This window comes from Erythranthe guttata, chromosome 13 (genome assembly GCF_056151865.1).
Source record: "Erythranthe guttata isolate IM_541 chromosome 13, IM_541, whole genome shotgun sequence".
NCBI lineage: Eukaryota > Viridiplantae > Streptophyta > Magnoliopsida > Lamiales > Phrymaceae > Erythranthe > Erythranthe guttata.
The window spans coordinates 3938880-3952808 of NC_142545.1; the positions used below are offsets into that span (position 1 = coordinate 3938880).

General features: G+C 32.6%; 1 protein-coding gene and 1 long non-coding RNA gene across 2 annotated transcripts; one reads left to right on the plus strand and one right to left on the minus strand.

Annotated features, from left to right (window-relative positions):
• Positions 1-298: 298 nt before the first annotated feature.
• LOC105966347 (Reticulon family protein) lies at positions 299-2959 on the plus strand. The gene is made up of 8 exons (XM_012990907.2): positions 299-905; positions 1118-1271; positions 1359-1433; positions 1521-1662; positions 2089-2158; positions 2254-2319; positions 2434-2556; positions 2649-2959. Exons 1-8 carry the CDS (start codon positions 425-427, stop codon positions 2804-2806), a joined length of 1269 nt encoding a protein of 422 aa, XP_012846361.2. The 5' UTR covers positions 299-424; the 3' UTR covers positions 2807-2959.
• A 5591-nt stretch (positions 2960-8550) lies between these two features.
• Positions 8551-9794, minus strand: LOC148765703 (uncharacterized). Its single transcript, XR_016029248.1, has 3 exons — positions 9505-9794; positions 9023-9085; positions 8551-8945 (listed from the first exon to the last, which is right to left on the minus strand). It is a non-coding gene; the product is annotated as an uncharacterized LOC148765703 (long non-coding RNA).
• Between the last annotated feature and the right edge of the window lie 4135 nt (positions 9795-13929).

Consider the following 13929-nt stretch of genomic DNA (forward strand, 5'->3'; position numbering starts at 1 on the left):
TCAATGATTTCGAGTTCGAATTTTACCTTAATTCGTTGTTGAATTGCTCGTTTAATCCGCAAGAACTCGAAGAACCTTGGATAGGGTTTGAGAGAATTTTGAATTTTCTTAAGAAAAGTTACAAATGAAATAAAGTCGCACTGCAAGCCGGTAAAAGTTGTTCTATGAATAGCATTTCAGAATTATAATGAACAAGACACCCCCCCCCCCCACAAACGTCAACTCTACCGTTAATAATCCCGTTTCCTTGTCCTTACCGTTAAAGTAGGCGTTAGTGTCACACCCACTCCCCGCCGTTAATTATTTAAAAAAAATAAAAAGAAAAAGCCAAAAACATCCTCCAACGGCTATCTTGGCCCGTAAAATATTTTTATTTCAAATACACCCCCAAAAAAATCAAAAACGCACACACACAGTCGTAAAAATGGAGAAAACACCATCCCGAACGAAATCCGCCACAAGGCTGTCGAAGCTCCGCCACTACAGCGGATCACCAATCCCGAAACTCTCTCTAGAAATCGTCGTCCCTTCTTCACCCAATATATCAACTCCTCCGTCAACTATCTCCCCAACCCTAAAACCCCCTTACACTCTACCGCTCCACGATTTCTTAATGTTTTCCCCTTCCGCTTCCCCTTCTTCTCTCAAGAGATCCAAAACCCGCCGCCTTGAAATGGCTGATGACGCCGCCGCCACCGCCGCCGCCGCCGGAGGAGCAATTGAGGCCTTCGGATTGAGGAAGAGATGCAAGAGCCGGAATTCGCCCAGGGGTAATCGGAGGTCTAGGCGAAGGACAGAGCAGGATCTGGACAAGGATCTCGTTGTCGTTGTCGCCGGCGATGAAATCTCGGCTAAACCGAGAAAGAAGAGGCACATTGAAAAATCTACAAAGGCTAAATCGCCAGGTATGTTTGATTTTTGTTTTTTGATTTTTTATTTTTGATTTTTTATTTTTGATTTTTTGATTGTGGATAGTTGATTTTTGATTTTTGATTTTTGAATTTTGATATTCCTGATTTTTCTTTACATTGATTTTAATTTTTTTTTATTTTTTTATTTTTTTTTTATTTTTGATTTTTGAATTTTGATATTTCTGATTTTAATAAATATTGAATAGGAATAAATGATGGTGATGGGTGCAATCTGGATGCGATAGGGGAGATTCTGAATGACTTGGTTATGTGGAAAGACGTCTCGAAATCGAGCCTTTGGTTCGGTTTCGGCTCCCTCTGTTTTCTGTCTTCTTGTTTCGCAAAGGGTGTCAATTTTAGGTATTTTTCGATTCTTATAATATTCCCACCGCTTGTTGTAATTGTCAAAAAAATAAAATATAAAATTAATCGACGTGATTTTTGCAGCATTTTCTCGTTCCTATCTCAAGTGGGGCTTCTGCTATTGGGAGTTTCGTTCTTCTCCAATTCGATGCGTCCCAAGTATGATTTAGTGAAACTATTATCATTTCATATTATATATATACATATGTTGTTGTATGGAAATTCATTTATCGAGCAATTTGATAGGGATGCAAGCGAGACTAATCGCGATTTCAAGTTGAAAGACGACGATATACTTCGAGTTGCAAGATTGATAATGCCGGCTGCAAATCTTGCGATTTCGAAGACGAGACGAGTCTTTTCAGGGGAACCAGCTATGACCCTTAAAGTATTTATACTCATTTGATCTTTTGTTTATTTCTTATATAAAATCGGACAAAATGCACTTCACCCCCTATAAAGTTTTCCCTTTTCGCACTTTCCCCCCTAAAAATTCAGAAAAGGGATGATCCCCCTTCGAAATATTATTTTGGTTGCACTATGCCCCAGAAGCCAATTTTTGGTGGGCATCGTGCAACAAAAAAACATTTTAAAGGGGCTAAGTGCAACCAAAATAATGGTTTTAAGGGGCTACGTGCAACAAAAGTAACGTTTAAAGGGACAACGTGCTTCAAAAATACTCAATTCTGATGAGTAATCCATCGGAATTGAGGGGGTAAAGTGCGGAAATTAGAAATTTATAGGGGGTGATATGCAATTTGCCCTATAAAATATGAATTAAGTTTGCTAAACTTTCTGCCTTCTTCTCCTTTAGGTGGTTCCGTTTTTACTCGTGGGAGCAGAGTATGGCCATCTTATTACACTTTGGAGATTATGTGCTCTTGGTAAACTCGTAAAATCCACCAAATAAAATCTCTTAATTTTCTTGACCGTGTTGCGTTTTTATTTTTATTTTAATTATTTTGAACTTTTTCTACAGGGTTTTTTATTAGCTTTACCGGCCCGAAATTATACTCTGCCTACTCTTCACAGTTGTCCAAGAAAGGTTGGTGTGATGATAATTAATAACCATTACTTGTATTCTTGATATGATTTCTTTCGAGTTTCGACCGAGGCTTTCACTAAAAAATAAACTGAATTTATTGTAAATAATAAACAGTTGAATATGTGAGTTCTTGGGCAATGGATGTATGGGGAAGCTGTACGCACAAAAAGATTGCGTCTGGATTGGCCGCGACGGCATTTTGGAACCTCACATCCATCAGAACCCGAGTATTTGCTGGTAAATGGTGGTTACTGAATATAATGTTTATTGAAATTCTTAGATCATATTGAAATGTTACAAACGTTCGACTCGGTGTGGATTTTGTGCAGCGTTCTTGTGCCTTGTGATACTCAGATATCGCAGGCAGCATTCGGAAGCAGAAGTCGAGGAAGATGCTGCCGAAGCAGAAGTAAAACAAGATGGAAAACAGGAGCAGCAGCAAAATGAAAAGGCATTAGTTGCTGTTCAAGTCGAATCCAAGAAGTAAAAAAATAATGTAATCTTTACGTTTTCGAAAAATTAAATCTTTGTAGAGATGTGTGAGAAGCCCGTCTGCTGCTGTTGTTGTACGCGTGTGTGTTTATATATAAAAATGCTGATATGTGTGTGTTCGATTATTTTCAGTTCATTAGCACGCCAACTATGAGTTACGATAATTGTTGTTCTTTGTCCAAAATGGGTTGTATAAATTTGCCATCAAAGCCCGGAAACGGTGCTTAAGCGCCGGAGTAGTGTTTTTAGGTTTATGTTATTTGATGTATTTAAAAGTGTGATGAAGTTTGAAGTTAAAAAAATCTGGGGTTTTTTGCACTCGCCGCCCCTATGTAATCTTTAATTGTGGAAAAAGTGCCACCCGATTCCAGAGATTAATTTAATATTTTTGAACATGTTAATTTTGTTGAGGTTTTATAGACAAATTACATGTAATACCAGAATTTAACAGATTTAATACAAAATATAATATAATAAATCGAACGTCTTACTAACTAATTAATTAACTAGTGGATAGATAATCAATCCAATCTCATATAACCTAAACTAATCACATATATAAGTAACCGGTCGAGCCCCATAATATTAGACTTAGCCGAAAAAACAGTAGATTGCGTAGATCGATCGATGGTACAAATAGTGATGTATAAATAAACACGAAACGTATGTTAAAACTTAAGAGCAGTTGAAACAATCGGCAGTCGAGATTCCAAAATTAAATATAATGTTCACTAGTTTCCCCGCACCGGGCCCATAAACTAAAGGGTTCCTATCATTAGCAAAGCCACGATTTTAAGTTCGGGTAGTTGGTTCGTGATTAAAAAAATCGGCTATCGTAAATTATTTTAAATGGCGGAGATCGATCAAGAATCTTGTAGGATCACATATTCATCAATAATTTGAAAGAAGTATAAATATTATACAAAAATTTATTGATTTCTGGAAAATAATAAATAGGAAGGCCATTTTGACAACAATGACAGCTCATTTTAAAAAATGTGGTCTCCCATCACAAAGGCCAAACTGATTTATTTCGATACAAATAAATGAGGTGGATTCATCATTTGTATTATCGCCAAGTACAAATAATTGAGTGTGACATCACGAACATAAGTTTATTACCAGGGATCTCTCTACAGATAGTATGATTACGTACACTGATACAAAATTATGAGTTTTTGTGCATAAGTCTCTGATTAACCATCTTTATTATTTTAGGTTCACGGGTAATTTCTATTTCGCCAATAAATTCATTCTTTTAATATGTATCATAAATAAAGACAAAATTAATGTATATGACAAAATTATCCCCAACCCTTTAAACTCATTTCTAATTGTAACACGATTTAACTTCAATTTATCAATTTTAACCACAATTTTAATTTTTTTTTTTCTTTTAAAGTGAGGAAAATAATAATTTACACACATGGCAAGGTAAATGAGTATATTTGAAGAAAATGTTAAGGGAAAAAATCATCAATAATAAAAGAGATAAAAATAAATAAATAAAATAATTACAAAGTTGCCATTTGAGTTACTGAGCATTTCCGTAGAGGGAAAAAAAAAAATAATAATTTGAATGTCAGATGTCATTAACAGAAAAAAGGGAATAGCAAAAAAATGGAAAATCATTCCATTAAGGTAAGAAATAAAATAAATGAATTAGAAAATTGTTAGAGCAAAAAAAGAAAATAATAATTACAATGGTAAATTCAACTTTTCCCCTTTAACTTTAGTTTGATATCACTTTATTCACTTCTAGTCTCGATTGCATCAATTTGTCCCCATGTACTTGAAAAATTGTCTCAATGTGGCCCCAACCGCTAGTTTTCACACATTTGACCTTAACACTTTTAATTTAAATCTGAAAATTACAAAAAAGACACCCCTCCCAGTTTGCATAATTATTAAAAAAATAAAAAAATAAATCGTGGCCCGCGTCGTGGATTATGTTTTCTCATTGTCTTGAATTTTTATTATTTTATTATTTTTTTGTTTTTTAATAATTATTTAAACTGGGAGATGTGGCGTTTTTGTAATTTCAGAGCTTAGATCGAACGGTGTTAAGGTCAAATGTCTGACAACTAACAACGAGGGCCACATTGAAACAATTTTTCAAGTGCATGGAGTAAATCGATACAATTAAGAGTAGAAAAAAGTAAAATAATAACGAACCACAAGGAAAAGTGGAATTTCATATTATTAATTGCTTTTATATATAAGATTTGTTGTAACGTACAAAAGGGGATAAAGCTAATGAATTACCAAGTGTCGGGCCTTAATTATTACGGTCTAAGTTTAAAATTAAGATCATCTTCCTCACATCTTTTTTTATTTGTAACACGATTTAAATCTAAAAATTAAATATTTAAATTTGCAAAGAGTTAATTATGTTCAATTCAGAATATTACATGATTCATATATAACAAAAGCACACATCATTATTCGAACCAATACATATATATAGTTAGGTAGATTTTACTTATTATAGTATCTGTAATTAATGGTTAGGTGGATATATTACTTTTTTTTTTTTTTTTTGATAAGGCAAAATATATTACATTTGTAGTGTGTGGACTTGAATGATTTTATCACAAACTAGGCTAACATGCGCCACTCTATTGGTCAGTATATATAGCAGCACTATATGGCCACGTGATCAGCATGTGTTAGATCTATCAAATGTCAATATGGCATCCTTTTTGCTTCAATTAATAGTTATATATAGTAACACGTGACACCTTTGTTTGTGGAGTTCCATAACAATGGGGTTCTTTGATTGAAGTGATGTGCTTATTATAAGCTGCGTATAAGTTTTTACATTGATAAGTTACTTTTTAAACTAATAAGTTATTATATCTTATTTTTATGAGTAAATAGATGCATGACAAGGGCGCTTAATTAAAATAGGTAAATATACTAGGAGTCCTTTAGAGAAAACTTAATTTGAACTAAATGACAAGTTCAAATCCATTTTTTTAATTAAATCATTTGTTTGAATTAATATATGAGTCACATCCCTAATTATGAGCCACATCCCTATTTTTTATTTATTCATATATTGCCCTTATACCCAAATTATCTAACTTATACATTCATATTTCTTCAATTTCAGATTTATTATCTTTATTTATTTTTTCTCTCACGTTCTCTCTCTCTCTCAACTCTCTATCTCGTCCTCGTTTTCTCCAGTAGTAGCATGAATGTCGGCGGCGGAGAGAGCAGGAGCGGCGGGTGGAGTCGTGGTGCAAAGGAAAATATTATTCCCTAAATGTGGAGAGGATGAGATTTTACTGTAAAGATTCCAGTGAAATGGTGGAGGTTTTTTTTATAAATATTTAAATTAGTTTAGTGGTGGGCAGTTTATAAATTTATAAAAACTATAGGTGAAGGAAGAAGAAAATGGTAAAATGAAAAATATATTTAATTTGATGGTGAAATAAGATATTTTAAGGGTGAAAATAGCGCGTCTCTTTTTTAATCATCGCTTTTGCTGCACTCATTCGGGACAAGGGTAGAAATTGGAACATAAGTTTTGAATTCTTAATTCTGATTCGAAAATTTTCAATTTTACATTTTGGAACATAATTGGAATACATATTAAATCCCGATTTTCGATCCAATTTTCATCCTGAAAAATATTTTCAAAATAATATTTCCGAAATTACACTTATATTATAAACATTGATATGTGTTTTGTATTACATGTGACCAAAAAATTAGAATTTCCAAATTCCTCCAATATTTCTAATCCAATTATTTCCAACTATAGTATAACTTTTTCTATTTCAATTTTTGAAATTCCCAATAATTAATTTTATTTTTACGAAAAAAATTAAAATTCTTATGAAACTGCTAATTACAGCCTAACCCATGTAATTTGCACCTTGTTCATGATTATAAAATTAAACTTCATTGTACAACAATGAAAATTTTGCTTATAAAATTGGCAAAATAATAAATTCGTTAAAGGGAACATTGTTTACCGTCGATCTACACAAACAAATGTGTGTGTATACATGTTTGTGTGTATATGAATTATAAAAGATCTACCCGATGTAGCAAGTATAGACTAGGGCTGGGCATTGGTCGGGTCAGGTAATTATCGGCCAACTACCTACCTGACCCGACCCGACCACTCGATTTTGCTGAATATTGAAAATCATTACCGGCCCGACAATTATGGGTCGGATAATGGTTGGCAAACGAATATTGAAATTCATTTAAAAAAAATGATTTTCAATATTACATGACCAACTGATGTTGACTAAACTGAATACCACCGTCCGACCCATTTATATATAGGTCGGTTAAAATTACCGCCCCAGAACAAAATTAGGCCGATAAAAGCGGGTCAAAAGTGGGTCGATTGGTCGATAAAACCAACTCGTTTCCAGCCCTAGTATAGACACCTATTTGTCTATTAACAGTACCATTGCCTTTTGGCTTTAACATAATACTAACACATGCATGTGACACCTTTATCTGTCGATTGCCAAAAGTGTGGAGCCCGGCGGTCCTTGCAAAAGGTGCTCAAAATCATATTGAAAATGAAATGTCTATTTTTTCATTATCACTTTTTTTGTTCAAACTTGTTCTCTTAACATTGTGACCATCTTGTTAGACAATTAATTTACTTCATTACTATTGCAGTGAGTATTATATTACGACAGGGGAATTACAGTTTTCATTCCTTAAGTTTGCATCGATCTCACATTTGGTCCTTCACGTTCATAAAAAACCCATTTCATCCCTCATGTATCAATAATTTCCCGTTTTGGTCATTTCCATCCATTTAGCGTTAGTCCGTTAGTTAAGGTAGGGATGACACACGCTTGATTCCGTTAGTTTTAATGGGAATTGACCGAAAAGACTACAAAAGTTGAATCTTTGAAACTGAAGTGAGCAATTGGACTTTTTGTGAACATGGAGGACCAAATGTGAAATCGGTGTAAATTTGAGGGATGAAAACTGTATTTTTCCCCAATTCCAATCATAGAATAATTATTAACATTTTCCAAAAATACAGTTTTCACCCCTCAAGTTTGCACCAATTTCACATTTGCTCACTCATGTTCACAAAAAAACACATTTGATCCCTTATGTTTCAAAAATTCAACACTTTTGCACCCCTGGAGAGGCAAAGGACTATTGTGCCCTTTTAATGCAATTTTCGCCCAACTGTATTCAACATTTCCACTAACTGCATTCAACATTTCCACCAACTGCTTTCTGCATTTTAGGTCTGCATTTATAATTTTTTTGATTTTTTGTTTTAATAAAATTCTTTTTGTTTGTTTTTTATTCCTATATATTATTTTACTTTTTTTTTATTGTTATTATTGTATTTTTTATAAATTATTTTTTTAATCTTTCGATTTTTTTTATTCTTTTTATTTTTATTTTTTTAATTTTTTGTTAATTTTTTTTTAATTTTTTAATTTTTTAATATTTTTTTAATTCAAATTTGATAAAAATTTACTGTACTGAAAGCTACACATGACTATAGAGTACTACAGGTTCTATAGTTATGTATAGTTATGTAGCTAGTCATATACTGTCTTTTTACCTCAAAGTTATAGTCGACTGATTACGTAAACCTCTGATTATATATTAGAAAAAGAAAAAAAAACCTTCATCTACACAAATAACAAAATTCACAATTTGAATCTTAATATTATAAATCAATTATTACCCAACAAAAAATTGGAAAAATACAACCATCAACATCACTATACATAAAAAAAAAACCACAATTTTTTTTTTTTTTTTTCTGTAGTGAAAACCACAACTTACATACAACTATATATTACTACATGTTACTACACGTGACATGCATGACTACATGTATATGACCACATGTGACTATACATGACTATATGAATATGACCACATGTGACTATATATAACTAGTATATGACCACATGTAACTATATATGACTACGTATATGACCACATGTGACTGTATGAGTATAGTCATATATAGTGTAGATCGTAGTCTATAGCTTCAATTCCCACTTTTCAATACGGCAACAAATCCGATTTATCAGTTGCACACAAACTATTTTGAATTGACGAACACCATGTACTCTGGACAAAAACTTAGTGCATAGAAGTTGTTCAAACACCGAGGCCTGTGAAAAAAAAATGAACTTCAATTTAAAACATTTACATTATAAATCAACAAATACATATCGAAATGCATACTTACATAATTTTTTCGAGAAATTTTCTCCACTTTGAGACACGGAATAAAAATTAAAAATTGCTTCTTCTACACCAAAAAAATCCGACAATTTTCAGATCTCAAAACTGGAATAATCAAGCTGAGATAGGAAACCCAGTTGAAAGGCACAATACACAGAAAGTTAAATACTTGATTCCAAAAAAAAATGATCCTTTCACCGAGAAAAAAAAAAACCCAACGGTTGATTTCTTCAGTCGAACCAAATAAACCTTTAAAAAATCCACAATAACAATAATTTTTTTCAATTTTCAATACCAGAGCAATTAACATACATGTGCATAAAGAAAAAAAATAGGAGATCAAATGATGGTTGCCTTGCATCGACGCCGTCATCAGATCTGGCGAGAGAGAGTTTTTTTTTTCCGACCCAAATGATTCGTTAAGCAAACGATTAGAGGATTTAAAAAACATGAATAGAGAACATAGGAAATATAAAAACGAAGCACCTTGAAGATGTAGATCTTGTACGTCTCCACGGTCTTCTTCGTCTACTTTCCGCCGATGGGTGCCTTCGTCCTTGGGGAGCTTCTTGCCAGCGTCCAGTTTCTTCTGCGCCGCCGCCGGACACTTTGCGCTTTTGTATTTTTTTTTTTTTGCCATAGAGAGTTAGAGAGATAGGCAGAGAAGACAAGAGATGAAGAGAGAGAGGCAGAGAAGACGAGAGATGAAGACAGAGAGAGAAGCATAGCAGACGAGATGAAGAAAAGAGAGAGAGGCAGAAAAAGAGAGAAATAAAACGGCGATTGTACGGGTGAGTGGAAGAGAGAAGATTATGGCATATATTAATTAAAAATTAAAAGGGCAAAACAGGTATTTTAGGTTGTCCAGGGGGGGTCTCACAAATTAAAATTAGAATTTGGATTTTTGACTAGGACAGAAAAATTTATTGGACCTCCTCATATATATTTTCAAAACTAGGGGGTTATCACTCATTTACCCATCAAATATTAAAATTTAAAAAGTAACAATAATAACTTTATCAAATATTAAAAGGGTAAATTACAGTTACATTCTGAGATAATGACAAATTACGAAAAAACCTTCTTATATTTGGTAAATACAACTGCTCCTCAAATATGAATCTTCTTACACGTCCACCCTTATAGTATTAAATTTAATGGAATCTTCTAGATTATGTGGAATATTTTCCACTTTTTACTCGTTTTATCTCATTCGAACTCCACATTTTGAAACAAGATGATCAAAAAATGTATCTCTTGATTTGTAAATATCAAATTGTAGTGCATCATAAACTTTTCTCCTATTACAAACTAGAGAACATTTTACGGAATCTAGAAGATTATGTTGAATTTGACACCATAAGGATGAATGCGTAAGAAGAATTATAGTTGATGGAACGATTCTAACTACATAAACATTAGAGATTTTTCATAATTTAACCTTACATCAGGAGATGCCCGCATTTACCCAATCTTAAAACCTAGTTTTTTTGTTTAATAATAATAATAAATAAATAAATAAATAATAAATTAAAAAAAATATATAAAAAAAAAACCTTCAAATAGCATATGTTATTAAACCCTTAATTATTGGAGAGGACCACGTGAATCAGCTTTCTGATTCGATGTTTCGTTTTTTGATTTTATACGCGACACATTTGTCTGTTGAGTGCAACCACAAAATAATAAAAAATAGAAAAAAAAATGGTGAAAAATAAACAACAGAAACTTCAAAAAAAATCTAAATTTGGAGAGAAGGTTGTTAGGTGGGGAATTTTTGGTACCACTCTCACCAAACACTGGATTTACTTACGCTTTGATTATTAGTTATAATTTTTATGGTATGATTATTTTGTAAATAAGAATTACTATTACTTCCATTTATTTAGTTTTTATTCGTTGTAATATAAAAGAAAAATTGAACGATTTGTAATATATTTATAAATAAACAATTTCATCATTTTTTTTAAATAAAAAGTATTCATCACCTTTAGGTTGAAAAATAAATTAACTAATTAGATATGTGAACTTTTAAAGCATAATCTTGTGATAACATGTTATATTAACTAGCAATTCTCGTCGTGCGATGCACGGGAATGCATAAAAGAAGAAACTTGAAATATATGATTATTAAATTGTATTAACAAATAAATCCACGTGGATTTCTGTAAACTGTAAAAGATAGATAGAGAAAAAAATATATTAAACAAACACACTATCCCAATGTATTAGGATTTTATTAGTGGATTTGCAAATCTGATTTACTATAAAAGTTATTAGAAAAAAAAAAAAAAACTCAAAAAAATTAATAATTTATTTAATCTTTTTTTACAAATATGTCGTTAGATTTATTAGATTGCATTTCTTACTTTTATATAAGATAATGAATTTTTGTTATAATTTATTAAATTATTTGGTAGCCATTTTAGGGAGAAAGAATCTTTCGATTGGAGGATATTTAATTAATTATAAGAGTAATTTAATTAGTTTGACTAATTAGAGAATATTTAAAGAGAAAGAAAAAGTAGGTGTATGACATGTACGTTTGAGAAGGGCTTAGAGAGCATCCAATACTATGATGCTCTAAGACCACGTGAATCACCCTTCTATCTCGATGTTCCCTTTTGATTATATTTTGGATAAATAGCACTTAAGCCCCTAAGCTTTGAGTTTTATGCACATGATTCCCTTGTACTTTCAATATAAACACATGCATCCATATGTAGTTTGAACTTTGTGCATATGACTTCTTTGTACTTTTAATATAGGCACAACCTCTCTATTGTACTCCACTTGGTAAATAATTATACTCATTAGGAATATTTTTTTGGGTAAATAACACTTGACCCCCACTGTGGTTACAAGCTTTTGCGATGACACTCATGTGCTCGTAATATCAGCACATAACCCCGGCCCCTTGTGCTTTATGGGGTAGCTTTCGTTAGTTTTTCCGTCAAACTTCAAGAGGGTCATCAGCAGAAATGAAAGCACGAGTGAGTCATCTGCAAAAAAATTACTTTGACGTTTGACACTGAAGGTTAAATTTGAAGGAAAAACTAACGAAAGCTACATCAACCACGAGGGGTTATGTGCTGATATTATAAACATAAGAGAGTTGAGTGCTATTTACCGTTTTTTTAGAGTGCGTTTGGATGGAGGGATTTGGAGGGGAATTTGATTTGGGGAAGGGATTTGAAATGACTCCAATTTGGAGTAATTTGAAATCCACCTCAATTGCTTAAAAAACAACTAAAAAAGAGGGGTGTGAATTTGAAATTCATCCCCAAATCCCTCAATCATATCCAAACAAGACCAATGGATTTTTTATTATGGATTTGAAATTCCTCCATACAAATGAACCCTTAAAGTACAAGGGGGTTATGTGCTTATATTAATACAAAAGCAGCATGTGCAATATTGAAACAACAAAGAAGTCATGTACACAGAACTCAAACCACAAGAAGGGTAAATGTTATTTACTCAAAATGATGTCACGTATACTTTTTAAGGGAAGTTACGGATATCCCTTAACGAAAGACTAAATTTTATATATTCTCATGGTATTGATAAGTACAAACACTTTCTAAAACTAAAAGCTAGTCATAAATTTGAAAATTCAAAATAAACACTGCATGAAATCTTCAAGATTCCATTACTCATCCTCCATAAGAGTATAATTGTAAGACGGAGAAAAACGATCGAATTGAATCGAACGAAAATTTGTACATTCTGATTACCGAACCATTACTTCGGTGTGGTATTCTGTTTTATATATATATATATATATATATATATATATATATAGGGTAAAAAGCATTTTACCCCCTGGACTTTGGGGTGTTTTGCACAGCGCCCCCCCAGCTTACAAAATTTGCACGTTTTTACCTAAACTTAGGTAGTTGTTGAACGACGCCCCCCTAACTTACAAAATTTGCACGTTTTTACCTGAACTTCGATAGTTGTTGAACGACGCCCCCTTAAGTGTCTATTTTTGAAAAAAAATAGCCTGAATCTCACACGTGCTTTGCACGTGTGAATCCAAGGTTTAATTTGCTTTTTCCTGTACACTTTTACCACTGTTCTACCTTTCCCTTTGTTACCGTTAGGAGATTCCTAATATTCCTCCCTTTATAAACCATTAGAAGCCCTAATTTTCTGTCCCTTCTCTATTATTGCCATTCCTCTTCTTGATTTGTCGTTGCTTCTTCTTCCAATTTCATGTTGATTTGGTTTCAGTTTCATTAAATAAAACAAAAGAAACAAGATTGAATTTTTTACCCGGTATTTGTCGCAGTTGGTGTATCTTCTTCATGGATTCAGATCAGTTCATGAAGTTTTCATGACTGGTCTTCTCGAACAATAGCACGTCGCGTCCATATGAAATTGAAACCAAATCAAGAAGATGAATGGCAATAATAGAGAAGGGACAGAAGGGCTTCTAATGGTTTATAAAGGGAGGAATATTAGGAATCTCCTAACGGTAACAAAGGGAAAGGTAGAACAGTGGTAAAAGTGTACAGGAAAAGGCAAATTAAACCTTGGATTCACACGTGCAAAGCACGTGTGAGATTCCTGTTATTTTTTTTCAAAAATAGACACTTAAGGGGGCATCGTTCAACAACTACCTAAGTTCAGGTAAAAACGTGCAAATTTTGTAAGCTGGGGGGGCGTCGTTCAACAACTACCTAAGTTCAGGTAAAAACGTGCAAATTTTGTAAGCTGGGGGGGCGCCGTGCAAAACACCCCAAAGTCCAGGGGGTAAAACGCTTTTTACCCATATATATATATATATATATATATATATATATATATATATATATATATATATATATATATATATATATATATATTAGTATTTAAACTAAAATTAATTAAAAATAAATAAAAAAAATCAAAATTTTAAATATTTTT

Excerpts from the sequence above, each read along its gene's own strand:
- LOC105966347 (XM_012990907.2), top strand. The coding sequence starts at position 425 with ATGGAGAAAACACCATCCCGAACGAAATCCGCCACAAGGCTGTCGAAG. Across the intron at positions 1,663-2,088 it reads AACCAGCTATGACCCTTAAA|GTGGTTCCGTTTTTACTCGT; the intron begins GTATTTATACTC and ends CTTCTCCTTTAG. Across the intron at positions 2,320-2,433 it reads TTCACAGTTGTCCAAGAAAG|TTGAATATGTGAGTTCTTGG; the intron begins GTTGGTGTGATG and ends AATAATAAACAG.